Source organism: Rhinatrema bivittatum, chromosome 3, assembly GCF_901001135.1.
Source record: "Rhinatrema bivittatum chromosome 3, aRhiBiv1.1, whole genome shotgun sequence".
Lineage (NCBI taxonomy): Eukaryota > Metazoa > Chordata > Amphibia > Gymnophiona > Rhinatrematidae > Rhinatrema > Rhinatrema bivittatum.
In genome coordinates, this window is record NC_042617.1 from 92,450,135 (window position 1) to 92,477,621 (window position 27,487).

A 27,487-nucleotide genomic window follows, 5' to 3' on the forward strand; every position below is an offset into this window, starting at 1 on the left:
ACTATATGAAGTTGATTACTGGCAATAAGTGTTCTCTGAAGACAGAAGATCACTAGTCACACACATGAGTCACAAGACCACATGACCCTGATGGAACAGACTTGCAAAGTGAAAGTCTCTTCCACATATTTGTAACATTATATGCAAGGCAGCAGCCCCATAGTTTGCCTTAGTTTACTGCTAGCTGACAATGGGAGAAAACAATTCAAGAGGACTGAATTTTTGTGCTTGGTGATCTGTTCTTAGAGAATACTTGTTATAGGTTAAGTAATTTGTGCATCAAGGAGGGGAGGCCTGCGCGATCGGCGCCCAGACCTGTCGGGGTAAGGCCTCAAGGTTTCATCCCTTCCCCCCGGCAGGCCTTAGCTCCGATCCCACAGGCAGCGGCACAATAGACCCGCCCATCAGCTCAAGCAACCAATCAGCGAGGGAGAGGGACATTTAAACAAACCTGAGCACGGGCGCCGCTCGTCAAAGGGGCGCGAAAAAGTGGTTGCCCCTCTGTGGGCCCCTTCGTGCAGCCCCTGAACAGCCCCCTTCCGACTCCACACGCCCGGGACTCAAACAACCCTTTTTCAATCAATTAACTCATCGGAAAGCGAGGCCTGGAAACAACAACCACCCAGGACCCTTAACCAAGTCTCATCTCTGCTCTCACAATAAGTCCAGAGTAACACAAATATGATGACCCAACATATTCCCATCAGATATCACCGCCACCTCTTCAACATGCTCCCAGCTCAATCCCCTCCAGCAAGAACTCCCAAATCTCTCATCCCTATCTTGATCACTCCCCTGACTCAGCTCCTAGGTCTAACACTTCTCTCAGTGACCCTATTTAATTCTCAATCCCTGACAAAAAAAACTCGTATCCTCAACGACTATCTCTTAGACTGTAACCCTGACGTCTGCGCCATTACAGAAACCTGGCTAAAAAACTCGGATATAGCGCTAATCAATTACCTACCCACAAATACGATTTTTTCTCTATACACAGACACAAAAAACGAGGGGGCGGCCTATTACTAGCCTCCAAGAAAGAACTCAGACTAACATCTCATACAATCAAGACAGAATCCAAACTAGAACTAGGTTTATTCAAATCTAATCATCTGCAAGTCTTACTAGTTTATGCCCCCCCAGGAGTATTGGAAGCAGACGCCTCCCCCCTTATTGAATCCATCGTTAAACATATCAATACTGACTCTCCTACCATAATCTTGGGAGACTTTAACATACACTTTGAAGCCTCTCACCATGCACCCAATTGTGAAGCCCTACTCACCACCCTCAATGCAATGGGATTCACCCAGATCGTCAACGGACCCACACATAAAGCAGGACATACCTTGGACCTTATCTTTATCAACTCTAATTTCTCCATCACCAAGGATCCAGCTTGTACCCCCATCCCCTGGTCAGACCACTATCTGATAACAACCACCCTCACTTCAAATAAACAGACACCCACCACCCAACACCTCGCCTCCATTCACTTCAGGAAATCATGTGCTTCCGAGACACTCAATGAACAGCTCACTAAGGATCTCAAAAATATAGATCTATCCAACCCCAACACAGCGGTGCTCTCCTGGCACAAGATCACAGAAGATGTAGCAAATAAGCTCTGCCCATCTATCTCGAAAAGAATTAACCCCTCAAAAAAAGGAAATCAACCTTGGTTCACCTATGAACTCAAACAGATAAAACAAGAACTACGTCACAAAGAAAACAAATGGCGTAAAGCCCCTTCCCCCTCCACACTTTCATCATACAGAGGAACCTTACATTATTACAGGTCATCAATTTTAAAATCAAAAAAAGTTTTTTACGCCAATAAAATCCATGATCTCCAATATGATGCGAAGGCTCTCTTCTCATATGTGTCTCAAATCACAAAGTCACTACCACCACCGATCCCAGACGAACAAGCTCAATCCAAGGCAAACGAGCTAGCCATATTCTTTCAGCAGAAGATATCAAACACGATCTCCCTCCTCCCACCCAATACCAACACCCTCGCTTCATTTACCAATACCCACATGCTTAAGGGAGCCAAATTAGAAAACTTCGAATTAACTTCATCTAAAGAGATCGAATCCGTTCTCAAGAAGCAGAAACCATCCAGCCATCCCACAGACAACCCACCAACCAAGCTACTCCTACTCATACCAAACACTATCTCCGGACCACTGGCCAACATCATAAACTGCTGCTTAACCCAAGGAATGTACCCAAACAACCTAAAAAACGCCTCTCTCAAACCCCTCCTTAAGAAACACAACTTAGACCCTAGTGAACTAGCTAATTTCCGCCCTATATCGAATCTTCCATTCTTAGCCAAACTCACAGAAAAGGTGGTTAACACCCAGCTATCAGAATATTTAGAAGATTACAATATACTATATCCTTCACAGTATGGTTTCCGCAAATCACGCAGCACAGAAACCTTGCTCATCTCCCTAACTGACCATATTATTATGGGACTAGACAAAGGACATTCTTTTCTTCTAATCCTTTTAGACATATCAGCGGCGTTCGATACCGTCAACCACGCCATCCTCCTGAATCGTCTATTAGACATAGGCATCTCAGGACAAGTCTACAACTGGTTCAAGTCTTTCCTTAGCGATAGAAGCTTCAAGGTCAGAATAAATAATAAAGAATCACCACCAACAAATTCATCACTAGGAGTACCTCAAGGATCCTCCCTGTCCCCCACCCTTTTTAATATCTACCTCCTCCCCCTGTGCCAACTGTTAACAAGTCTCAACCTTATTCACTACATTTACGCAGATGATGTGCAGATCCTGATCCCCATAACGGAATCCATTACCAAATCACTCTCGATCTGGAACAACTGCCTACATTCTATCACTAATCTCCTCAACAGTTTAAATTTGGTCCTCAATGCTAAAAAGACCGAACTCCTCCTCATTTCCGCCATCCAAGACAACTACCAGTCACAGGCCCAACATAACCACGCCCTCTCTCATACTCAAGTTAGAGACCTTGGGGTTATACTTGATAACCGTCTTAACCTAAAGAGTATGATTAACACTATAACCAAAGACTGCTTCTTCAGACTACAGGTATTAAAAAGACTCAAACCTCTCTTATATTTCCACGACTTTAGGACAGTTCTTCAATCATTGATTTTTGCCAAAATAGACTACTGCAGCGCGCTCCTCACAGGATTACCCAACTCATCCATCAGGCCTCTCCAGATGATACAGAATGCTGCAGCTAGAATCCTGACAAGCAGCAACCGGAGTGATCATATTACACCCATCCTCCGAAATCTACACTGGTTACCAATCAACTACAGAGTCCTTCACAAATCTTTAACATTAATACACAAATTCATCTATAATCTCCTTTATCTCGACCTTGAAATTCCGTTAAAACTCCATACTTCTAACAGGCCAATGAGAGAAATATCCAAAGGAACGCTACAAGCCCCTCCAACCAAAGCCACGCGACTCATCGCATCTAGGGACCGAGCATTTTCGACAGCAGGCCCAGCCATCTGGAACAACCTCCCTGCAGAACTTAGGCTGGAACCTTGCCTGCTAACTTTTAAGAAAAAACTCAAAACATGGCTGTTCCGCCAAGCCTTCCCAGAACCCTGGGATACACATTAGGCGTTATCTACTCATGATTAATGGATCCTCCCCTCCTCTGAATACCTGGATAGCATGGATACCGACTCTAACATGTGGACTATCTCTAGTCTGGACTACCTCTAGTCCAGAATTTGTTTCTCTCCCTTTAACTTAACTTTATATTTTTCTTCTAGCTTCCTAAGCTTCCAAGTTCACAGTCCTCGTTTTAATGTAACTTTGTTTTTTTTCCTTTATCTACATATTTTACCCCTGTTCGATGTAAACCGTCCTGATATGGTATTTTAACCATGAAGGTCGGTATAGAAAAATGTTAAATAAATAAATAAATAAATAAAATAATTTTGCTTTCTCAAGACAAAAATCAGCAGTCAGTCAAACATATGGATTCCCTAGATAAGGATGATCTTCATTAAAGGAAAAAACACAGTATCCATAAAGGATGTAAAACTTGTGTTAGATGGGAATAACCTCTTGTAATTTTAATAAGGGAATAAAAGAAATAAGAAACTGGACTCTACCTCAGAAACATTTTGGAGGATGGAGTCTCCAAAACTATCATTCCAACAAGAGGCTATATTTGAACAATGACGACCAAATTATCAACGTATGGACCGAACTTCATGTCCAGGTCAGTCTGTTGAGTAACTGACATTGCCATGGTCTTTATGTTAGGAGTTTTGAGATGTACTTCTAAAGTCAAGCCTTGGGCGTAACTGAAGAAGATGCTATCTGCTACCCAATTAGAAATGGAACATTTTGTCACTATAGGGCCTGACTTGTTAGGGTAAAAGAAAACAAAAAAAGGTGAACTTTAAGCACTTTAGTTTGCTCTAGATAAGTAACAGTTCTTTCATAGGCCAGAGAGTAGAGAGTCGCTTTGCTCTTATTGGCTTGACTTATGGAAAAAATGATGGCAGGACTATTGACTGATTAAGGAGGGAATCTACCACTATTTTAGGCAGGAAGCATGTGAAGCACTACCTTATTGTGATAAAATTTAGTATTAACTGGATAATTCACCAAGGCTTGGAGCTCACAGACTCTGGGCTGAAGCAACTGCCACCAAATACTAACTTCCAGTCAAAACCTTGAGTTCATAAGAGACCGGAGTTTCAAACAAGGATTCATAAGCTGAGTTAAAAGCACATTAGTGTCCCATGAAACGAGAGACTTCAACTAAAGCAAACAGTTTGATTTTTCCCTGCTACTGGCTGCTAATTCTCAACAGACTTTATTTTCTCCCTGCTGTCCCCGCCCACTTGATGACAAAGAAACCCTCAAACGCTGGAAGACGCTTACCTAATGGGGGGAGGGGGCTATCCCTTATGGAGACAGTGGGAGTACTAGGAGGTTAATTATTTTTCTGGGGTTAATTTTAGCTATTGTTTGTATTTAATTCTGATTTAAATACCTGATTTACAGTTATTGAGAATATGTTGTGAGGTGGGTAAAATTCTAGTTCTGCTGGGTTAAGGTAGGTATGGTGCTGCTCCCTTTCATAATAAAAGAACAGTCTAAAGTGGGGCAGGTCAACTCTGTCTTCATCCCATGTGTTAAAGGAGATGTCACTACAGAGGAGAAGATACTGAAACCCTGCTTAGTAATGTTTGGTCCTTGATCAATGCTCAATCTTTTAAAGACAAAATGGCACTTTATTCATGAAATAGTTACTAATTGTATTGATTTCTTATGCATTACAGAAACATGGTTGAAGGATAAAGATGTAGTTATGACATTAACCCTCAAGGCTATTCTTTGTTTCATCAACATAGGCTTGGAAAAAGAGAGGAGGTAGAAATTTTATGTAAAGATTCTGTTATTGTGGTTTCAGTATATCAGAGGGCTGGTTTGCTTCTAAAAATAAATATGCCAAATACAGCCATCTTCATTTAATCAACCACCATGGAAACAATGCAGATAGGGGCAGATTTTAAAAGGATTTACACGCATAACCGCTCCTGCGAGCGCCGAGCCTATTTTGCATAGGCCCGGTGACGCGCGCAAGGCCCGGGACGCGCGTATGTCCCGCGTGGGACCAAGGCATCCAGCACAGCGGCTGTGCCGGGGGATTATGTGTCAGCAGCCGGCCGGCAGGCGTAAATAACAAAATAAAGGTAGGGGAGGGATTTAGGTACGGGGGGGGGGAGGGGGCAGGTGGAAGGAAAGTTCCCTCCGAGGCCGCTCCAATTTCGGAGCAGCCTCAGAGGGAATGGGGAAAGCCATTGGAGCTCCACTAGGGCTCGGCATGCGCAAGGTGCACTAGCGTGCACCCCCTTGCGCACGCCGACCCCGGATTTTATAACATGCGTGCGGCTGCTCGCTCAAGTTACAAAATCGGGCGTACATTTGTGCGCGTCGGGTAGTGCGCACAAATGTAGGCCGTGCGCGCAGGTTTTAAAATCTGTCCCATAATATTGAAATACTTGACCTTATAGGGGAAATCTTATTGCAATTTCTTGAATTATTGATTACTCGTTACCAAGTTAATTCTGATGAGAATAGCCATTCATCTTGCTTTATTGATACTGAATTTGCTTTGAGTTTTTGTCAAGTTATAGAAAGTTCCACTCATAGTGAGGAGCTATATTTTAGATCAGGTATTGGTTCTGAGTAGTTGGGTAGAGAGGATCATTGTTAATATTTTCAGCAACTTGGTCAGAACACCATGGTGCAATTTCCAATTTTACTGTACAATTTCCAGATCTATCTTAAAAGTGTTAAATAGGCTGGATAGATGTTTCTGTCCAATGCAGGACCTGGATCCATCATGTTTGCTGGAGCAAATGCCAACAGTAACTAATTTGATTTAGAGTCTTTGCATGAGAAATTGGAGTAATTGAATTTGGAGTTTAAGCATATGATTTGATAGCTCCACTGAAATCATATTCTTTCTCGGTTTATAAAATCTTGCCCTGGCTTACAAGTGAATTGCATGTTATGAAGCAGGAGAAAAGATAAGAGGAAGTAGAAGAACGATCAGGCAGTGAATAATAAAATTGTGTGGCATCTCTATGCCTGCAAATTTATTGAAGCTATGAAAGTAAAGAAAAAGCTCTCTTTTCTGAGTACTTGGAACTTCATGGATTACGCCCATGGCCTTGTTGCAAATAGTCAGTGATTTTGTGAAGCCTCCAAACAAGCAGGAGCTTGAGAACATTTTGAAGGAGAGGTGTGAGGAATTTGCTATCTTCTTTGTTGTATCCTGGTTCATGGAGAGAGCACAGTTGCTTACCTCTAACAGGTGTTCTGAGGACAGCAGGATGTTAGTCCTCACACATAGGTGATATCACCCTGACTGAAAACTTATGTCAAAGTTTCTAGAACTTTGACTTGTCACACTGGGCATACCCAACATGTCCTATACCACGCATCCACATGGGGTCCCACTTCAGTCTTACAATATAAAATTATGTGTAAATCAACAAATAGGAGAAACCCAACTCCGCAGGGTGGCAGGCGGGTTTCGTGAGGACTAACATCCTGCATCTTGGGAGAACACCAGCTAGAGGTAAGCAACTCTGCTTTCTCCAAGGACAAGCAGGATAGTAATCCTCACACATGGGTGAATCCCTAGCTACAGGCAGCTCCCCACACAAAAGGGGGACTAACAGACACCCAACCAAGTGCCAAAAGGAACAATAAGTGCTGTTGGTAACAGAGGGGGAGACAGCATGAACCCAAACAGGCCCTAGGTGGGAGAGAATTGGGTTCTACACCTCAAAAAGATTCCAAAGGACAGGCTGTTGAGTTGGCCATCCCTACCCAAGCAATAGTAAGATGAGAATGTGTGGAGAGAACTCCACATCGCAGCCCTTGCAGATCTCCACAGGAACTGCTTGCAAGTAGGCCACCAACGCTGCCATGGCTCGGACAGAATGAGCCTTGACATGACCCTCATGATGCAGCCCGCCTGGGCATAATAGGAGATGCAATCTTTTAGCCAACTGGATAGTGTTTGGCAACAGGAATGCCCTACCTATTCCTATCTAAAGAAACAAGAAGTTGGGTGGACTGTCTATGGGCTTCTGCCTGCTCCAGAGAGAAGTCAAAGGCTTGCTTGCAGTCCAAACTGTGCAGGGCTTGTTCGCCCTGGTGTGAATTGGGCCTTGGAAAGAATATTGGCAGGATGATGGACTGGTTAAGATGGAAATCTGTCACCACCTTAGGCAGGAACTTAGGGTGCATACACAAGACCACCCTGTCATGATAGTATAAGATGGATAAGTCATTAAGACCTGGAGGTGACCGCTACCAAAAATATGACCTTCCAAGTCAAGCATTTCAGGTCACAGGTGTGCAGCGGCTCAAAAGGAGCTTTCATCAGCTGAGCTAACACCATGTTGAGGTCCCAAGACACAGCGGGAGGCCATAGGGGAGGCTTCAATTGAAGCAGACCCCACATGAACCGTATAACTATTAGCTGTACAGAGATGGACGTACCATATACACCATAATGGTATGCACCAATTGCACTGAGATGAACTAACGGAGTTGGTTTTTAAACCAGCTTCCGATAGGTGTAGAAGGTAATTAAAGTGTTTTTGTGTGTGGCAGGAGAACTGATCTAGGGCCTTCTGCTCATGCCACATGGAAAACCTCCTCCACTTCAGTCCATAGGACTTTCTAGTGAAAGGCTCCCTAGAAGCCACCAAGACACATCCTCGGAGATCGAGTTGTTGCAGAATTAACCTCTCAATATCTAGGCTGTGAGTGACAGGGCCTGGAAATTGGTATGTCACAACCTGCCTCGATTTTGCATGATGAGATCTGGGGAAGTCCCCAGACTGATCGGCTAATGGATGGACAACTCCCATAGAAGTGGAAAACAGACCTATCTAGGCCAATAGGGGGCTATGAGGATCATAGTCCCTTTGTCCTCACGAAGCTTCAAGAGAGTCTCATCACTAAGGGCATTGGAAGATAAGCATACAGAAGACCCTTGCGCCACTGTTGGGCAAGGGTGTCCAAGGCTGGTTTGCAGCCTGTCCTGTACAGGGAGCAGAACCGAGGCACCTTTCCATTTTAAGGGGACACAAAGAGATCCATGTCTGGGCTCCTCCAGAGGTGGAACATCCAAGTCGCACCCCCCTTGGGGTCCAGGGACCACTTGGGGGGGTCTGAAGGCACAACTCTGTCAGCTACCACATTCTCCATCCCAGCCAGGTATATGGCCCTGAGCACCAACCCATGGGACAGGGCCCATGACCAGATCTGAACTGCTTTCTGATAAAGAAGGTATGGACCCATACCTCCCTGCTTGTTGGTTTGCATCAGGACAACCTTGGACAGCCAATCTCTAAAAGCCCATAGCATGTACCTGATCGCCCGGAGCTCTAGGAAATTAATTTGGCAACAGCTTTCCTGGGCAGACCAGAGACCCTGGGTGCTAAGCCCATCTACAAGTTCCCCATCCCAGGATGGGCGCATCCATGGGTAGGACAATTTGGAAAGGACAACTTCAGAATGAGATTCCTTGTTCCAGATTTGAAAGTAACCGCCACTAGACAAAATGTCTCAGAGGGACGAGGTGATTCGGATGCAATCCTGGAGGTTCTACGTGGCCTGGCACCACTGTGACCTCAAGGTCCATTGGGCCCTGCACATGTGTAACTGTGCCAAGGGAGTGATATAGACTGTTGCGGCCATATGGCCCAACAACCTCAACATGTGCCAGGCTGACACTTACTGGAACTGCTGAATCTCTGCTGCGATGGTCAACGTGAAGGACTTGCACTAAGCATGTCTAGGAGGGCTCCTATAAAGTCCAATTGAAGAGACAGGCTGAGATGAGACTAAGTAGTTGTTGACTAACCCTAGTGACTTCAACACCCAGATGGTTAAGAACATGAACCTGGTGGCCCCAGCCTGAGATATGCTCTTGAACAGCCAATTGTCCAGATAAGGGAAAACATGCACCCCCAGCATGCAGAGGTATGCCACTACCACAGCCAGGCATTTTTTGAAGACCTGTGGGGGGCTGATGCTAGCCCGAACGGCAACACCCGATACTGAAAGTGATATTTTCCCACCACGAAGCTGAGATATGTCCTGTGACTTGGGAAGATCTCAATGTGTTTGTGTATGCGTCCTTCTGGTCAAGGGAGTTTAGCCAGTCCCCTTTGTAAAAAGGGGATAAAGGTACCCAGGGACACCATTTAAACTTTTCTTTTTTGATAAATCTGTTCAAAGGACTAGGATGGGACAGAGTACTCCTATTTTCTTTGGAATCAGGTAGTACCTGGAATAAAAACCCACCCCCTCTTTGCCTTGGTGGAACAGGCACGACTACCCTGGCCGTTAAGTGCGAGAAGAGCTATGTTAGTAGTACCTCCTGATGTGCTACCAGCCCCCAAAACGGGCTCAGAGGGAAATTTGCTGGGACACCCAATCAATTCAATTGGTACCCCTGACAGATGATGGAAATAACACTGGTCTGAGGTTATACTGGGTCACTGGTTCGCAAAGATCCATAGCTTTCACCTAACTGGTGGATCCATCACCCTGGCTATGGGTATCTGGATTATGCTCCCTACGACCCAGTGAAAATCGCATCCCTAGAGTTGACCGAAGCACCAGCTAGGCCTTGGGGGCTCTCTGCTGCCTGGTATGGCCACAGGATCCCTGATGCTGCTGACAGGAGCGAGGGGGCGGAGGATAGTAGTTCCTTTAGCAAGATAATTTACAGATCAATGTTATATCAAATAAATAAATGTCTTCTGGAGATGTATTCTTAGGATATTGATAGGATGTGTTCGATGGAAGTCCTATGAATTCCTAATCATGTGAATTGAATGATATAAGGGCATAAGATGATTCTAAGGTTTCCTTCTAATCAGATAATAGGAGGCACTTTTGGGGATGTCCTCTCTAGAAGGTGGTGAGAGAAGATTGAATATGGATCTGAATCCGAATTCATCTCACAGGCTACTAAAGTAAGCTTCGCAGGAAACTAGGCGCTCAGTATTGAGCATCTGCTCTCCCAAACATACGCCCAGCCACCTCTTCTGGGCACACAATCATGTATTTAAATGAGGGGGTCGCGCTGAAAAGAGGCACTAGGGATGATCCCGCACCCCTAGCGCCTTCTTGGCCCAGGAGAGGTGGCTGTCAGAGTGTTCAGGAAACAGATGCTCAATCTTACGAGCGCTGGTTTTCCAAACCATCTGATAACCATGAGTTAGGAAACAGATGCAGCTAAAATTGAGCATCCGTTTTCCTAACCTGACCAGCTGGCAGTTTTTTTTTATTTTAAATTTTATTTTTAAATTTTATTTTTTATTAATTTTTACTTTATTTGTATTTATTTATTTTTTTACATTTTTGGTTCCTCCAACTTAATATCGCTAGGGTATTCAGTCAGAGGGTGTACAGAAAAGCAGTATTTTCTGCTTTTCAAGGGCAAGTATTAATTCTGAGCATAAAATGTGTGACTTGGCCACACTATTTTTTCAGTATCCCAGGTGCATTACTAAAAGCCTCATCAATATGCATTTGTATGTGATGAACACTATTAGTTTTTTTTTTGGGGGGGGGGGAGGTTGGATACGAGTTTTCGATGCTCTATACCACTTATTGTATAAGAGGTAGTGGACGCAGCTGAGTGAGCTTTACTGAATCGGCCTGTATGTTAGTAAGACAGTAGAGTGCATTAACTCTCTAGCTTGGAAGCCATTTCCAGAATTAGCAATATGTGCTTCAATGGTGGTGGAGGTGGTGGCAAGCTTTGCATATTTTTAAAGTATTCTTAAACCCCAGCCACGTTTTTTTTACATAACAGTATTATGGTCTGATCCTGTTGGACAAATTGCTGGGGAAGAACTGCAATTCTGGGTCCAGAACTGGCATAGGCAAAGGAGTTTTTGTCAGTGTAGTTTCCACGTTTTTAGTTTATTCAGCGTGGACAAAAATGTTTGTGCCAAAAAAGCTTGTGCTCAGTTAAGTCTTCAATGTCTATGCTAGTGAATGGCACTGGCTAAAGAGATTCAGTTGACAGTAATAGACTTTTTCTTACTCGTTAGCATAATTCCAGTATCCCTTGGAGCTGAAAAGTGCAAATTATCTTCCACTTTACCTTTACTAGAAGGAGAATGGTGGTTATGTTAAGACTGTACCAATCATGGCAACATGCATGAGAGGGCTTTGCTTTTTTTTTTTTTTTTTAAGTTTAGATGAAGGAGTCTCAGCTGAAAATTCTCTCTTGATCACAGAGGTTGAAGCTCTAGGAGATTCTAAGAGCTCTGATTGCATGGCTCCTTGATTTTCTGGCCCTGGTGAGACACATGGACACAGGCAGTGCAATTCTGCACATGAGCTGAGCCCGGCCACCGTACAAACCAGTCATGTTGATGTAGCATGGACACTTTCTGAAACCCGGTTTCTCTGACGTGATGAGGATCAAAGTCAAGCAGAGCTCAATTTTGAAAACTAACGTTTCCTAAGTTAATCTATTATATAATTTGAAAGACTTGCACCCAAAAAACCAAAATAATTACCGTAAATCAGGAAAAATAAAACAGGTAAAAAAAGGATTAGAAAAAAATTCTTATAACAAGCAGTGAAGACAGCCAAAATATGTCCATTTGCACAGATAGAAATAAAGACTGAGGAGTCTTGAATTGTACACAGCTGCATGGGAGGGTCTATGTATATTCAAGACTTTCTAGATCTTAGTTAAATTCTGAGAAAGTGGACTAGGCCATTTTTCACACTTCCCATAAGGATTTGTAACTCTTCCTGTTTCTCTTGAGGGAGAAACATGTTTAATCTTGCAGCTTCCTACAAAAAGGGTATGCAAATACTGATTGGTAAACAGCATTCTTATAATTATCTCTCTAAATAAGGTCCAGAGTCCTACACTCATGCACAGGGGGCAATGAGGCATGTCTTAGCTTTCCTGTTTCTTTGGAGGGTAGAGTTTGCAAACACTGTGGTGTTGCAACTGGGCTTTGTTCAATCCAGAAACTGCCTATAAATGGTAGGATTTACGCGTGAACCGGCCTTACGCATGCCAGGACTATTTTAAAAAGGCCCGGCGACGTGCGTAAAGCCCCAGGACGCGTGTATGTCTCGGGGCTTGCAAAAAGAGGCAGGGCCAGAGGCCTCTGACACAGTGGCCATTTGCCGCTGTGTCAGAGACCGCGTGCCGGCAGTCAGCCGGTGCGCGCAACTTACTTCAGCCCTAGGGCTGAAGTAGGTTTTGAAATTAAAAAAAATAAGTCATCAAAGGTAAGGGGGAAAGGGCGGGGGAGGTAGGGGAAGGGAAGGTGGGGTGGGGGTGGGTAGGGAACAGGGGAAGGCAGCACGACTCTGAGCAGGCTCGGCGCGTGCAAGGTGAATAATTGTGCACCCCCTTGCGCGCGCTGACCCGATTTTATAACTTGCGCGCGCCTGCACAAGTTATAAAATAGGGTGTACATGTACGCCACGTGCGCTCCTTTTAAAATTTACCCCATTGTGCACAGACTCTTTAGGGGCAAATTCACTTGAGATGGCCAAGTAAAAGGTACCCTGGGCTGTCTTATGACCACCAAATCAGACAGTCAGCCTTCCTTGTACAAAACTTTGGAAGTAAAGGGCCTCAGATGGAAGAACATTTCTCTGCCAATTGTGAAGAGGGTTCTGAGAGAAGGTCTGAGAGTCATTTTCTACAGGACTACTCTTGTGAAATTCAAAATGAACAGCACACCAGACTCCTTAGACCCAGAATCCTCTAAAAGGCAAGGTTCCAAAGTGCTCTTGGCTTGTGCCAACACAGAAGGTGCCAAAAGGACAAGACTAGTCTCAGACCCTCTTGTAATTGAGAAGGGACAAGATGCTAATAGAAATTCCCACATCTACATATTTGGTTCTGTCCTTGACATGGACTGAGCCAATAACACTGCTGGGTTGAGCCAGCGCCAAGAAGGGGATATTGTCCATAGGTGGGTCCCTCAATATACCCTTTGAAGTTTAAGTACTTCATGCTTAATCCTCAGCCCTCAGCAATTCTCCTGTCCAATTCAGCTTCAATCAATGATTTGCTTTGAAGATCACTGTAAATCCTTGATTGCTTTTTGAGGTGTGACTTGAAGGCACCCTACTACTACCTCGTAAAGAGGCGTTCATCCACCTTGGTAGGACACTGAACTGATCTCCAGGTACATTTACTTCTGAGCATATGGAACCTTTATCACATCCAGGCTCTCTTGAGCAGTGTCAAAAAGCTGCATTTATTCGCTAAAACCTCCACTCAGGCCTCAGCATCAACTTTTCTCAGCTTTTAACTCAAGTTAATTGTCAGGACAATTAGGGAGATAAAAGCTTGGCTTGATTCTTGGGTCTAAATTTAACAAAAGGTGCTAAAATGTCCTTCAGTGAGGCCTGGCCACTAGCACACTCATCGTGGGCTCTCTGGACTTCACATCAAGTTTTCAAGGTAATGTTTTTGGAGCTACATTTAGGGTCACAACTCAAACTACTTTAACTTCCATCCTTACACAGATCTCACAGCCAAGAGTGTTTTGGCCTTCACTCAAACATACGTAGCATATGCTAGGATGGTCTGAAGAAAAAGGAGGTTAGTAGATCTATAATGCATGACACCAGAAAAAAATGTGGGGACCAGCAATACAGCAAAATTGTCACACATTTGTAAAAAACTTAGAAACTGTCAAAAGACACTACTACAAAAGATTACCAATTAAGAAAAGTATGCAGAGACATGGCTTTGGGAATGCTTTCCAACAGATTTGGAAGAATGTGTGTGGGTGTCAGATTACATGCATGAGGCTGAGTGGGAGTATGAGGTAGATGTGTGCATGGGAGTTATAGAGTTATAGGGCTGTCAGCAGTGCATGGGGTTGAGATTTGTGTTAGGTGTGTGAAAAGGTGAAGTGTGTATGGAGCTGAAGAGTAGTTTTTGTGGGGTATGGCTTTAGGTTGTAGTCTGTGAATGTGGTCACGAGGGTGTGGGTATGGGAGAGCATGCTATGCCTAGAGATAAATATACATATATAAATATATTGTGTGTATGGAGTGGATGATAATGTGATAACAATTAATAAATACCCATGTGTTGAATTAATAGTAAGTACCTTGTAGGCCCTTGGAGGCATTTTAAATATAATATTGAGACATGTTTCATTGACTACATAAATTTGTAAAAAGTGAATAATAATTTATGAGATATCAATGGTGTTACTTCCATATATATTTATATGGGAGCATGTATGTATGGTAGGTTTGTGTATGTAAGAATGGGCTATGTGTAGGTTGGAGATGTGTTTGCAGAGGTATAGGTGGGGCAGATGTGCATGAGGGGATATATGTGTGAATTATGAATTTGTGTTAATTTCCCTATCTCTGTGCGGGGAAAGGGCAGGGACGCAGAGTGTTTTTGGTGGCGGTCTGCTTGCAGGAGTGTGATTGAGGCGAATGTGTAGAGAAGTGAATTGAGAAGCTGTGTCTATTTTCCCATCTGCGTGCGTACCAAATGCCTTTTTGAGCTTTCACCAGTTGCTTCAGCGAGGATATAGTTGAAGCAGGTGTGCACGCATGAGGGGACCTACATCAGTTATTTTCCCTAACTCCAATATCATCTCAAAGTGCTGGACGGGTGAGGGGAAGGAGAGAGCGCTTTCTGGAATGGAGTGGTGGTCAGCACTATAATAGCTTTTAATAGTTTTTCATAGAAAACAATATGGTGGGGGGAGGTTGAAGGTTTGGAGCTCAAAAAATACTGATCTCATGTTTCTAGTGTTCAGACTTCCAAGATATTCATACCATTTTCATGACAAATCTGGTGAATCTCTCTTCTTTTTTGGAGAGTTATTTTGCCTACAGACAGGCATCAATCCATTTGACATTCTGTATGTTGGAAAGCACAGAAAAGGAAGAAAGTGAAGTAGAAAAATTCTGCCACAGGCAACAAAACAAAAACTGGAAAAAGAAGCAATCAATCAGTTGCGGCGCCAAAGTCACATCTAACATTGCAGGTGGATAAAGAAAAACAGAAATGGTCTGCTGCTGAGCAGGAACTCCCAAACATGTCTGGTGGTGGGGCAGTTAGAGAGAAGAACCTTTTTCAGAAAATTGTGGAAGGGTTCTATTAGGGCCATGCGCAGACCAATGATCCATGTGTTTGAGTAGTTCACCTGCTTGTTTTCAGAGAAAAGCGTTTCCCCTTAAGTGCCTCTCACTTCTGTTATAGTGTGGGATATGGCTTGAGATTATGGGTAGAAAAGTAAATTGTATGTTTTACTCTGCTGCCATTATAGAGCTGTCTAATTTCTTTTTCTGCTGCATGCCATCATTTCTTCATCAGGCATAAATGAGGTTAGTTTGATACTGTCTCACATAATATATTTGGATCAAAACACTTGCCTCAAAGAAGTCAAAAATTAATTCCAAGTTATCAGGCTCCATGGTATTTATGCTGTACTCAGTCCATCGGTCAGGTTGTAAAGCATAACCACATTCTGGTTGGGAGTGCCGAGATTTGAATTCATCCTCACTAATTAAAGAGATCTCCAAGGTAGTTCCCATCTTTGGAAGCACAGGCGATGTTTTATGATGGTCCTCGTCATCTTCCTCCTCTTCCTCCTCTCGACCTTCTAATGTCAACTTCACTCTGTCCCATCAAAAAGGAAAAAATACTACCAGTAAGTCAACTGCTGAAATATCTTCACGTATTAACTCACTGGTGCCAACTTTCTGAATTTCACAAAGCAAGTCTATCTCCAAGTATAGACAATACAAAAGTTGCTATCACCAACAAGTTAAAACTAAATTGAAACCTAAATATTACAAAAGGGGGTAACAGGAAACAAAAAGACTCCGGCATGGATTCTTCCCTATTGTCTCAGAAATTGTCCCTAAGTCAGGGTTTATCCAGCAACTTAATTCTGGAATATATTCACTAACAATTTCTAAACTCATCCATCTACTTCTTGAAGACTGCTTTACTGCTGCAAGTGCTTTAAAGATGAGGGAGGGGCATCTTTTGAGAAATATCCCTGCTGCTTCACAAAGCAGCCAGCAGGAAAGGTCTGAAGAACAGAACCATCACCATCCCTCCTGTATAATCTAAATAAGTTACATCCACCAGGCACTTGGATATCATTGGCTTAGGGAACAAGAACGCAGAGACCACTTCCGTACCCAGACTCTCAAATGGTAGCAATATGGTGCTGCCATTAAACCTTCTAGCATTCACACTCATAACAAGTTAATCGATGGAATTAACTCAGACACGTACTCATTCAAATAAAATAAAATTTCTAAATTAATGTGAAGTAATGCTGTTTTGTACAGTACCCATAAGTTGAAATCAAGCTCAAACTGGAATAAGTCAAAATTAGGGGGAAAATATAAAAAAAAAAAAATTGGTAAAAACAATCTGGACAAAATGGATAATTAACTTATTTTAAAGGTCAGAAGTTCAGTCATAATATAATTGTCAGAGTATAGACATTTATGTTCATAAGCAACAATACTACCAGCATTAACATTACAGCAAAGAATGGATTTTATTCATAACATTTTCCTTACAGTACCTCAAAATGGCATAAGATGTGGTACTACTTGCCTGTATCAAATATAAAAAATAATCAACCTACCTGTGCTGGTGCAAATTCTATGGGTACTTTTTACCTGCTGGGTCTGGTACAGTAGTCAAAGCTAAAGTACGTGCATAGTTTTTGATTACTGCCCTCTTAAAAATTAATCACTGATAACTTTCTCTGCATTAATGTTTTTCCAATAAGCACCACATGCAGTTTTGATTATGCAAAACTATATGCATTCTTAGATACCCTACCTTATCTTCGTCCCCAGAAACGCCTCTTCACAATGTGGGGAAAAACATGAGTGTTGTAGATCGCTCATCTTTTCCCCTGCATTGATGGGAAGCAATAATAAAAGCCCTGGTCTTTATGGATAAATGCTTTTTACTTAGGGAAAAAACTCTCATAAGTACCAAGTCATTTATAAAATTCTTTAAGTTTTTCTCCTACACCTAGGAGGCAAAAATTACTCTCACCAAGTCTGAATAATTCAGACTAAACTGTCTCAAATGATATCATATACCCTGCATTAATATTTATTTAATTTATAAACCACCTATTGCAACATTTTTAGGTGATGTACAATTAAAACATAATAAATTTCAATAAAATAACTACAAAAATATAAAACAACACATGTAGCTGTAAAATAAAAATAAACTATAATTATGAAAATAACAGGTAACAAAAAGAAAAAATATTATGAACTATACAAAATATAAACTATAGCTGATACTGGTGACAGAACATAGCATGCCATGATCAGAAAAGGCTTGTTTAAATAAAAAGCCCTGGATCCAAGATGGCGATCTGGTGAGATGTATGTGAGCGTCTCTCTTACCTTATCGATTCAATTCCTATGCCACATTCAGTCCGCAAGAGGAGGGAGAGGGAGCACATGGCTTCGGAGCCTCCCTTGACCCAACCCCTGTTTCCCAGCGAATGTGAGCACTGGATGCTCACATTCGCTGGGAAACAGCCGCTACGGTAGCGGGTTCGCTAGCCGCGGCTTAGGGGGAAGATAAGCCCAAGCTAGGCCTTGAACTACTAACATCTCTAGCACTGGAGGAGAGGTTTCCTCCAGCAAATCCTGCGCTGAGATGCACCTACCAACCGCGAGGAGAGACTGAGGCACTAGAGATACGTGCCTCGCTGGAATCTCTGCCGGAGCCTGTGCTGGTAGGGGAAGGAACCTTGGCACATCTCCAAACTGACCGGGTAGCTGGAGAAGAACGGCAGCAGCAAAAGAAGAGCCCGTTCGAGCAGTTACCTGTTCCCTTCCATGAGTTGGTAAGGCCTCAAGTTTTTTTCTCTCGAGACGATATGGGAAGCGATTCAAGTTCTGAATAAAAATTATTTCAACTCAAATGTTTAATATTACTAATGCAGTGAATCAGTTGGATAACTGCCTAGAGGTAGCTGAATTGGGAATAGCTGAAAGTAAACAACAATTACAGACCACTGAGGTTAAAATCGAGAGCACTATAAAATCCAACAGGAACTGATAAAAGAAAATCAAATTCTACACTTTAAAGTTGAAAATTTGGATAACCAACTCTGTGCAAAAAAACTTAAGATGTATTAATTTTCCAAAACTTCCTTATATCGCACCTAAAGATATATGGAGAAGATATATGATTCAGGTATTGAAAATCACAAAAGCTACACTACCAATGAAGAAAGGTCAAGTTGATACCAATAATTTTCAGGTATTAACTTCGAGAGAATCTCCTAAATTGGACATTTCTGCTGTTTTGGATCAGCCTGATGAAAATTTAACAGTGTCATCAACCCTGGTGGTTACCTTTCTACTCGAAGCTGATAGGGACTGGATCTTTAAACGATACTTTTTGCATCGAACAGAGCTGTTCCTGAACCATAAGATACAAATGTTTCCTGATTTGTCAAGGCAAACACAGAAAAGAAGACAACAGTTCCTCTTGCTGAAGCCTAAAGTGGTTGAATTGGGTTTATTATTTCTTTTAAAATTTCCGTTTAAGTATTTGATTAAACACAGAGGGGTTTCATTCTTATTTTATCAGCCCACTCAGTTAATTTCATTTCTATCTAATAAAAAGAAAACTGTTTAGCTCTTCTCCAACTACTAGCTTAGAAACTCCATAAGCTGTAACTATAGACCTCTCAATATATTATGCTGTATTCCATTAGAAGCCAATTTACCTTAGTAATGTATTAATCTTTTGGGTTGTGAAAATCTTGGATACTTATTACGGGCTTGTGCATGATTTGTAACTTGGAGTATCTGTTTCTTGGGAGATTAGGGATATTTGCCTGTATAAATAGTTATTTGGAAGTGTAATCTTCTTCCTGTTTTGATGTTGAAAATGTTACAAAATGCATGTATTTCCTTTCAAGTTAATACTTGAAAATATTTGTAAAATGAATAAATAGAAAATAAAATAAATAAAAATCCCTTAACCTTTTTCCTGAAGGCCTTGATGCAAACCTCAGAATGAATTTCATTTAGTAGACTGTTCCAAAGCTCAGGCCCTGCAATAGTGAAAGTACACTCTCTTTCCACACTGATGGTACTGCCTCATTGATGGTACCTCTAACAAGTTTCTTAATGTAGACACTGGGATACCTATTTTCAAAAGGGCACTGATACAAGGTTATACCATACAATGAAGAACTTTAAAAATCAGCAATATGTCTTAAAATTTCACACGCCAGGCTATAGGTAAAGAGACTCAAGAATAGGAGTAATATGCTATCTTCTAGAAGCCTCAGTGATCACATGTGCTGCTCCATTTTATGAGATGTATAATGCTCATGTCCTAATGGCAGGTAGACAAAAAACAGTATTGCAATAATCCATTCCTGATATCAGGCTCCAATCTATATGAGATAATGCGAGACTGTTCTCTCTCTATATGAAAGAATGGGTGCCTGTCTAATGTGTATGCATGAAAATGAATTAGTGCCTGCGGGTGTGAGTGTATGCCTGGAGGGTGGAGCAGTGTGAATGTGAGTGAGAGAGAGAGAATCTGAGGGGGGGGGGGGAGGAGAGGGAGTAAGAGCTTATATGTGGGGGGGGGAGAAGTTGTGGGTGTGTATAAGGGTATGTTTGTATGTGTATGTGACAGTGTGAGGGGGGACTGGAGGTGAGTGGGGGGGGTGCCATCTCATCCCTTGCCTCAGGCAGCAGACCTGCACCTGAAAAAAAACATTCCCACAGAATGATACTGCCGCCACCATGCTTCATCATGCTAGATGATGAATGGTATCTGGTTTCCTCTAGACATGATGCTTGGCATTCAGGCCAAAGAGTTTAATCTTGGTTTCATCAGACCAGAGAAAGCAGAGTTGCTTACCTGTAACAGGTGTTCTCCTAGGACAGCAGGATGTTAGTCCTCACACGTGGGTGACATCACCCGATGGAGCCCAGCACAAAAAACAAACAAACAAAAAAAAAAACAAACTTATGTCAGTTTCTAGAACTTTGACCAGATATACTGCGCATACCCAGCATGCCCTAATCCACACAGGGTCCCCCTCTTCAGTCTTGAAACACAGAATTACGATAAAACAAAAATAATAAACACAAGAGAAAACCAACTCCGTGGGGTGGGGGGGGGGGCGGTTGTGAGTACTAACATCCTGCTGCCTAGGAGGACACCTGTTACAAGTAAGCAACTCTGCTTTCTCCTAGGGCAAGCAGGATGGTAGTCCTCACATATGGGTAAATACCTAGCTACAGGCTGCTCCCCAACACAAAAGAGGACCAACAAGCAGCAACCAGGTGCCAACGGGCACAACAACCACAGTGCTGTTGGTAACAGAGGGAGAGATAGCCTGAACCCAAACAATGGGCTCTAGGTAGGGAGAGTTGGGTTCTACATCTCAAAGAGATTCTGGAGGACAGCCTGGTCAAACCTACTGTCAAGTTGGCCAACCTATCCAGACAGTAGTGCGATGTGAATGTGTGAAAAGAACTCTGCATTGCAGCCTTGCAGATCTCCTCCACGGGAACTGCTTGCAAGTGAGCCACCGACTTTGCCATGGCTCTGACAGAGTGAGCCTCATCATGACCCCCAAGATGCAGTCCTGCCTGAGCATAACCGAAGGAGATGCAATCTGCTAGCCAACTAGATAATGTCTGTTTGGCAATGGCAACTTCCAACCTATTCCTATCAAAAGAAATAAAAACTTGGGTGGACTATCTATGGGCTTCTGTCTGTTCCAGGTCGAAGGCTAAAGCTCTTTTACATTCCAAACTGTGCAGGGCTCTTTTCCCTTGGTGTGAATGGGGCCTGGGAAAGAATATTGGCAGGACGATCGACTGGCACCACCTTAGGCAGGAACTTGGGAAGTGTATGAAGGACCACCCTATCGTGATAAAATTGAGTGTAAGGTGGATAAATCACTAAGGCCTGGAGCTCACTGACCCTGTGTGCTGAAGTAACTGCCACCAAAAATATGACCTCACAGGTCAGGTACTTCAGATCCCAGGTATGCAGCGGCTCAAAAGGAGCTTTCATCAGCTGCACGAGCTCCACACTGAGATCCCAACACACAGCAGAAAGCCTTAGAGGAGGCTTCAATTGAAGCAGGCCCTGCATAAGGTGAAAATTATTGGCTGTATAGAGACTGGCCTACCCTCTACACCGTGATGGTAAGTGCCAGTTGCACTGAGATGGACCCTAACGAAGTTGGTTTTTAAGTCTACCTCCAACAGGTACAGGAGGTAATCAAGCAGTTTTTGTTTGTGCAGAAGAAAGGATCTGCTTTCTTCTCACATCACACAGAAAACCTCCTCCACTTCAGCCCACAGGACTTTCTAATTGAAGGCTTTCTAGAAGCCACCAGGACCAGACAAATCAGCAGAGAGATCAAGCAACAGTAGAAACCATCCAAGCTGTGAGAACCAGGGTCTTGAGGTTGGGAATCAAGTCTGACTTGTTCCTGTGTGATAAGATCTTGGGAAGTCCTCAGACTGATCAGTTTCTGGAAGGACAACTCCCGAAGGAGTGGAAACAGACCTGTCTTGGCCAAAGAGGAGCTATGAGGATCATAGTCCCTCGGGCCTGTCAAAGCTTCAGGAGAGTCTTTGTTACCAGAGGAATTGGTGGATACGTATACAAAAGACACTTGCCCAATGGCAAGCAAAGGCGACCGAGGCTGATTCACAGTCTGTCCTGTATAGGGAACAAAACTGAGTCACCATTCTGTTAAAAGGTGAGGTGAAAGAGGCTATTTTAGCCAAAAAAACATCCTTCAAAAATTGGAAGAAGGATCCATCTGAAGAAAATAGGATAAAACATAAGCATTGTCAAGGTAAGTGTAAAACATTGATAAGACAGGCGAAGAGAGAATATGAAATGAAGTTGGCCATAGAGGCAAAAACTCATAATAAAAACTTTTTTAAATATATCCAAAGCAAGAAACCTGTGAGGGAGTCAGTTGGACCATTAGATGACAGAGGGGTTAAAGGGGCTCTTAGGGAAGATAAGGCCATTGCTGAAAGACTAAATGAATTCTTTGCCTCCATGTTTACTAATGAGGATGTTGGGGAGATACCAGTTCCAGAGATGGTTTTCAGGGGTGATGGGTCAGACGAACTGAACGAAATCACTGTGAACCTGGAAGATGTAGTAGGCCAGACTGACAAACTAAAGAGTAGCAAATCACCTGGACCGGATGGTATGCATCCTAGGGTTCTGAAGGAACTCAAAAATGAAATTTCTGATCTATTAGTTAAAATTTGTAACCTATCATTAAAATCATCCATTACACCTGAAGACTAGAGGGTGGCCAATGTAACCTCAATATTTAAAAAAAGGCTCCAGGGGCAATCTGGGTAACTATAGACCAGTGAGCCTGACTTCAGTGCCAGGAAAAATAGTGGAAACTATTCTCAAGATCAAAATCGTAGAGCATATAGAAAGACATGATTTAATGGGACACAGTCAACATGGATCTACCCAAGGGAAGTCTTGCTTAACAAATCTGCTTCATTTTTTTGAAGGGATTAATAAACATGTGGATAAAGGTGAACCGGTAGATGTAGTGTATTTGGATTTTCAGAAGGCGTTTGACAAAGTCCCTCATGAGAGGCTTCTACGAAAACGAAAAAGTCATGGGATCGGAGGCGATGTCCTTTCGTGAATTACAAACTGGTTAAAAGACTGGAAACAGAGTGTAGGATTAAATGGTCAATTTTCTCAATGGAAAAGGGTAAATAGTGGAGTGCCTCATGGATCTATACTTGGACCGGTGCTTTTCAATATATATATATATATATATATATATAAATGATCTGGAAAGGAATACGACAAGTGAGGTTATCAAATTTGCGGATGATACAAAATTATTCAGAGTAGTTAAATCACAAGCAGACTGTGACACATTACAGGAGGACCTTGCAAGACTGGAAGATTGGGCATCCAAATGGCAGATGAAATTTAATGTGGACAAGTGCAAAGGTGTTGCATATAGGGAAAAATAACCCTTGCTGTAGTTACACGATGTTAGGTTCCATATTAGGAGCTACCACCCAGGAAAAAGATCTAGGCATCATAGTGGATAATACTTTAAAATCGTCGGCTCAGTGTGCTGCAGCAGTCAAAAAAGCAAACAATGTTAGGAATTATTAGAAAGGGAATGGTTAATAGAACAGAAAATGTCATAATGCACTTGAATACTGTATACAATTCTGGTCGCCGCATCTCAAAAAAGATATAGTTGTGATGGAGAAGGTACAGAGAAGGGCAACCAAAATTATAAAGGGGATGGAACAGCTCCCCTATGAGGAAAGGATGAAGAGGTTGGGGCTGTTCAGCCTGGAGAAGAGATGGCTGAGGGGGGATATGATAGAGGTCTTTAAGATCATGAGAGGTCTTGATCGAGTAGATGTGACTTGGTTATTTACACTTTCGAATAATAGAAGGACTAGGGGGCATTCCATGAAGTTAGCAAATAGCACATTTAAGACTAATCGGAGAAAATTCTTTTTCACTCAACGCACAATAAAGCTCTGGAATTTGTTGCCAGGGGATGTGGTTAGTGCAGTTAGTATAGTTGGGTTCAAAAAAGGTTTGGATAAGTTCTTGGAGGAGAAGTCCATTAATGGCTATTAATCAATTATACTTAGGGAATAGCCACTGCTATTAATTGCATTAGTAGCATGGGTTCTTTCTTAGTGTTTGGGTAATTGCCAGGTTCTTGTGGCCTGGTTTTGGCCTCTGTTGGAAACAGGATGCTGGGCTTGATGGACCCTTGGTCTGACCCAGCATGGCAATTTCTTATGTTCTTATGTTGCAGGGGGATACAAACAGGTCCCATCTGGAGGTCCCCAGAGGCGGAAGATCCGGTTTGCTACCCCCTGGTCCAGTTATCACTCGTGGGGTAGGAAGGTGTGACTCAGTCTGTTCGCTATCACATTCTCCATTCTGGCTAGATACATGACCCTGAGCACCATCCCAGGTCCAGTTCTGGATGGTTTCTTGATACAGGAGGTACGATCCTGTGCCTCCCTGCATGTTGACATACCACGTTGCCACTTGGTTGTCTGTTTGGATCAAGACAATTTTGTTGGACAGCCGATCTCTGAAAGCCCATAGAACTTATCCGATTGCCCGGAGCTAGATTTGACACTGTGCTTCCTGGGCAGACCATAAACCCTGAATGCAGAGTCCTTCTACATGGGCACCCCACCCTAGGGTGGACCAACCGTGGTAAGTACAATTTAAATGGGGGGAGCATGAAATAAACTCCCGGCTCCGAATTTGAAAAAACCCGCCACCAAGTCAAAGAGTCCCGGAGAGATGGAGTGATGCGGATGTGATCCCGAAGGTCCAGCATGGCTTGGCACCACTGGTCTCTGTGAACATGCAAACGTGCCAAGGAGTTACATGGATGGCTGTGGCTATGTGGCCCAACAGCCTCAACATGTGGTGAGCTGAAACCTGCTGGCTCCGTTGAGTCACTGCCACCATGGATGCTAGAGTGACCGCCCTGGAATGTGACAGGAAGGCCTTGGCCTGAGCTATGTCTAGCAGGGCTCCTATAAAGTCCAATTGAGGTAACGGGCTGAGGTGAGACTTCAGGCAGTTGAAAGCGAACCCTAGAGACTCCCGCACTCGGATGGCCAAGTGCAAGGACCGATCTGCCCCTCCTGAGAGGTTTTCTTCACCAGCCAATCGTCCAGATAAGGAAAAACATGCACTCCCAGTCTGCGGAAGTATGCCCCCACCACTATCAGACACTTTAATAAAGACATGTGGGGCTGACTAGCCCGAATGGCAACACTCTGTACTGGAAGTGCTGTTTTCCCACCACAAATATGAAATACTTCCTGTGATCAGGTAAAATCTTGTTATGGGTGTATGCGTCCTTTAGGTCAAGGGAGCATAGCCAGTCCCCTTTTTGCAAGAGGGGGATCAAGGTGCCCAGCAAAACCATTTTGAACTTTTTTTTTGTTAGAAATTTGTTCAAGGCTCTCAGGTCTAGGATGGGATGGAGTCCTGTTCTCTTTGGAATCAGGAAGCACTTGGCGTAGAATCCCTCCTCTCTTTGCCTGGTGGTACAGGCTTGACCACTCTGGCCGTTAAGAGGGAGGAGAGTTCTGCTAGTAGTACCCTCCTGATGCACTACCAGTCCCCAAAATGGGCACGGAAGGCACTTTGGCAGGACATCCAATAGATGTAATTGGTACCCCTGGTGGACAATGGACAAAACCCACTGGTCCGAGGTTATGCTGGGCTACTGGTTCACAAAGAACTGCAACTTAGCCTAGAGCGGAGGGTCCATTGTCCTGGATGTGGTTAACTGGCTTACACCCAGTCAAAACACCTGTCCCTGGAGATGACTGAGGCTGGGGCTTGGGAGCTCTCTGCCGCTGGGGACGGCCACAGGAGCTCTGATGGTGTGGAAGGGATTGAGGAAGGAGGATAGTACTTCCTTTGGAGAAAGACTTCTTTGGCCCTGGCCTCGACTGCCTCCTGGAGTACTGGCAGAAAGTTGTTGGAGGGTTTCATGATGGTCCCGGAGTTGGACCACTGCATCCCTCACCCTATCTACGAGGAGATTAATTCCAGGACACGGCACGTCAGCAAGTCATTCCTGTATCTCTGGTCTGAGATCCAAGGCCCACAAACATGATTTTCTGTGGGCGCAGATTCCTGCTGCAGAGACCCTCGATGAATTCTCGAAAACATCGTAAGTCACACAGAGCTAGTGTTCCTGCACTCCAGACACTTGTGCGCCAGGGACATGAGAGGTATCTTGCTGTTGAGGCAGCTGCTCAGCCACCTCCTGGCACCTGCTTCCAGATGTCCCACAAATATTGGCTCATGTAGAGCTGGTAGGCAGCGATGTGGACAATAAGCATGGCGCCTTAGTACAAATTCCTTCCGAGAGCATCTATCACTCTGTGATCCTAACACGGGGGGGGGGGGGGGGGGGGCGGCAGAAGAATGGGCCCGAGGGCGCTTGACCCTCGAGGATGGATTCGACTGCCACCGACTGGTGAGGCAGCTGATGTTTATCGAATCTGGCAGTCTTTTGGTCAAGGTAAACCATGTCTGCCTTCTTAATGGGAGCAAATGTGAAAGTGCGTTCCCAAATCCTCAGCAGTAAGTCCTTAAGGATCTTGTGCACCAGGATCACCATGATCTCCTTAGGAGCCTCCACAAACTGGAGGATCTCAAGCATTTTGTGCCTGGCATCCTTATCCATCAAAGCTGGAATGGGATTGCCTCTGCCATCACCCTCACAAAACCTGTAAAGGTTAATTCCTCAGGCGGAGACTTCCTTTGTTCATCCGGAGAGGGGTCCGACGAGATACCATCTGAATCCTCTGAGGGGATGGGGCCCTAGGTGCTCAGCCTATGTCCAGAGGTGCATACACCGATGGAACTGGATGGGGGACTATAGGCCTCAGCTGAGCTTCCTCCTCTGAAGAAGTTGTGATGACCACCGGATCGGTAGGGGGAGGCCTCTGTGTCCCGCCAGGCACCAATGCCATCCCGGGAACCGAAACCAGCTGGGTCGGTAACGCACCGATAAGTACAATGAGCTTCTCCAGAAGCAGTAGGAGGATGGGCGGTACTGGCTCCGGTGCCATCTGTGCCCCAGGGCCGAAATCCTGCAGTGCCCACTCCACTGCCAGCTGGACTCCATGCTCCTGCTCCTCCTCTAACATTGCCGATGACAACACTGACTGGGAAGAAAGAAGGGCGGCCAGATCTTCCTCGGACCTGCAAGGGGGATTGGCAACTGGCACCAGGACTGTCACGGATCCCAGGCATCAATGGAGGGTAGGCACTCTTTGCCACGGGGTCACTTTGAGGGCATCGT

At 43.8% G+C, this 27,487-nt stretch overlaps 1 protein-coding gene across 6 annotated transcripts in view; it reads right to left on the reverse strand.

The window, feature by feature from the left end:
* Window positions 1–27,487, reverse strand: part of GPCPD1 (glycerophosphocholine phosphodiesterase 1) — a 237,850-nt gene that overhangs the window by 126,188 nt on the left and 84,175 nt on the right. For all 6 annotated transcript variants that reach the window (XM_029593475.1, XM_029593474.1, XM_029593478.1 and 3 more), the window contains one exon: window positions 15,987–16,233. In XM_029593475.1, the coding sequence (XP_029449335.1) occupies window positions 15,987–16,233 (247 nt within the window). The remainder of the gene's footprint in view (window positions 1–15,986; window positions 16,234–27,487) is intronic.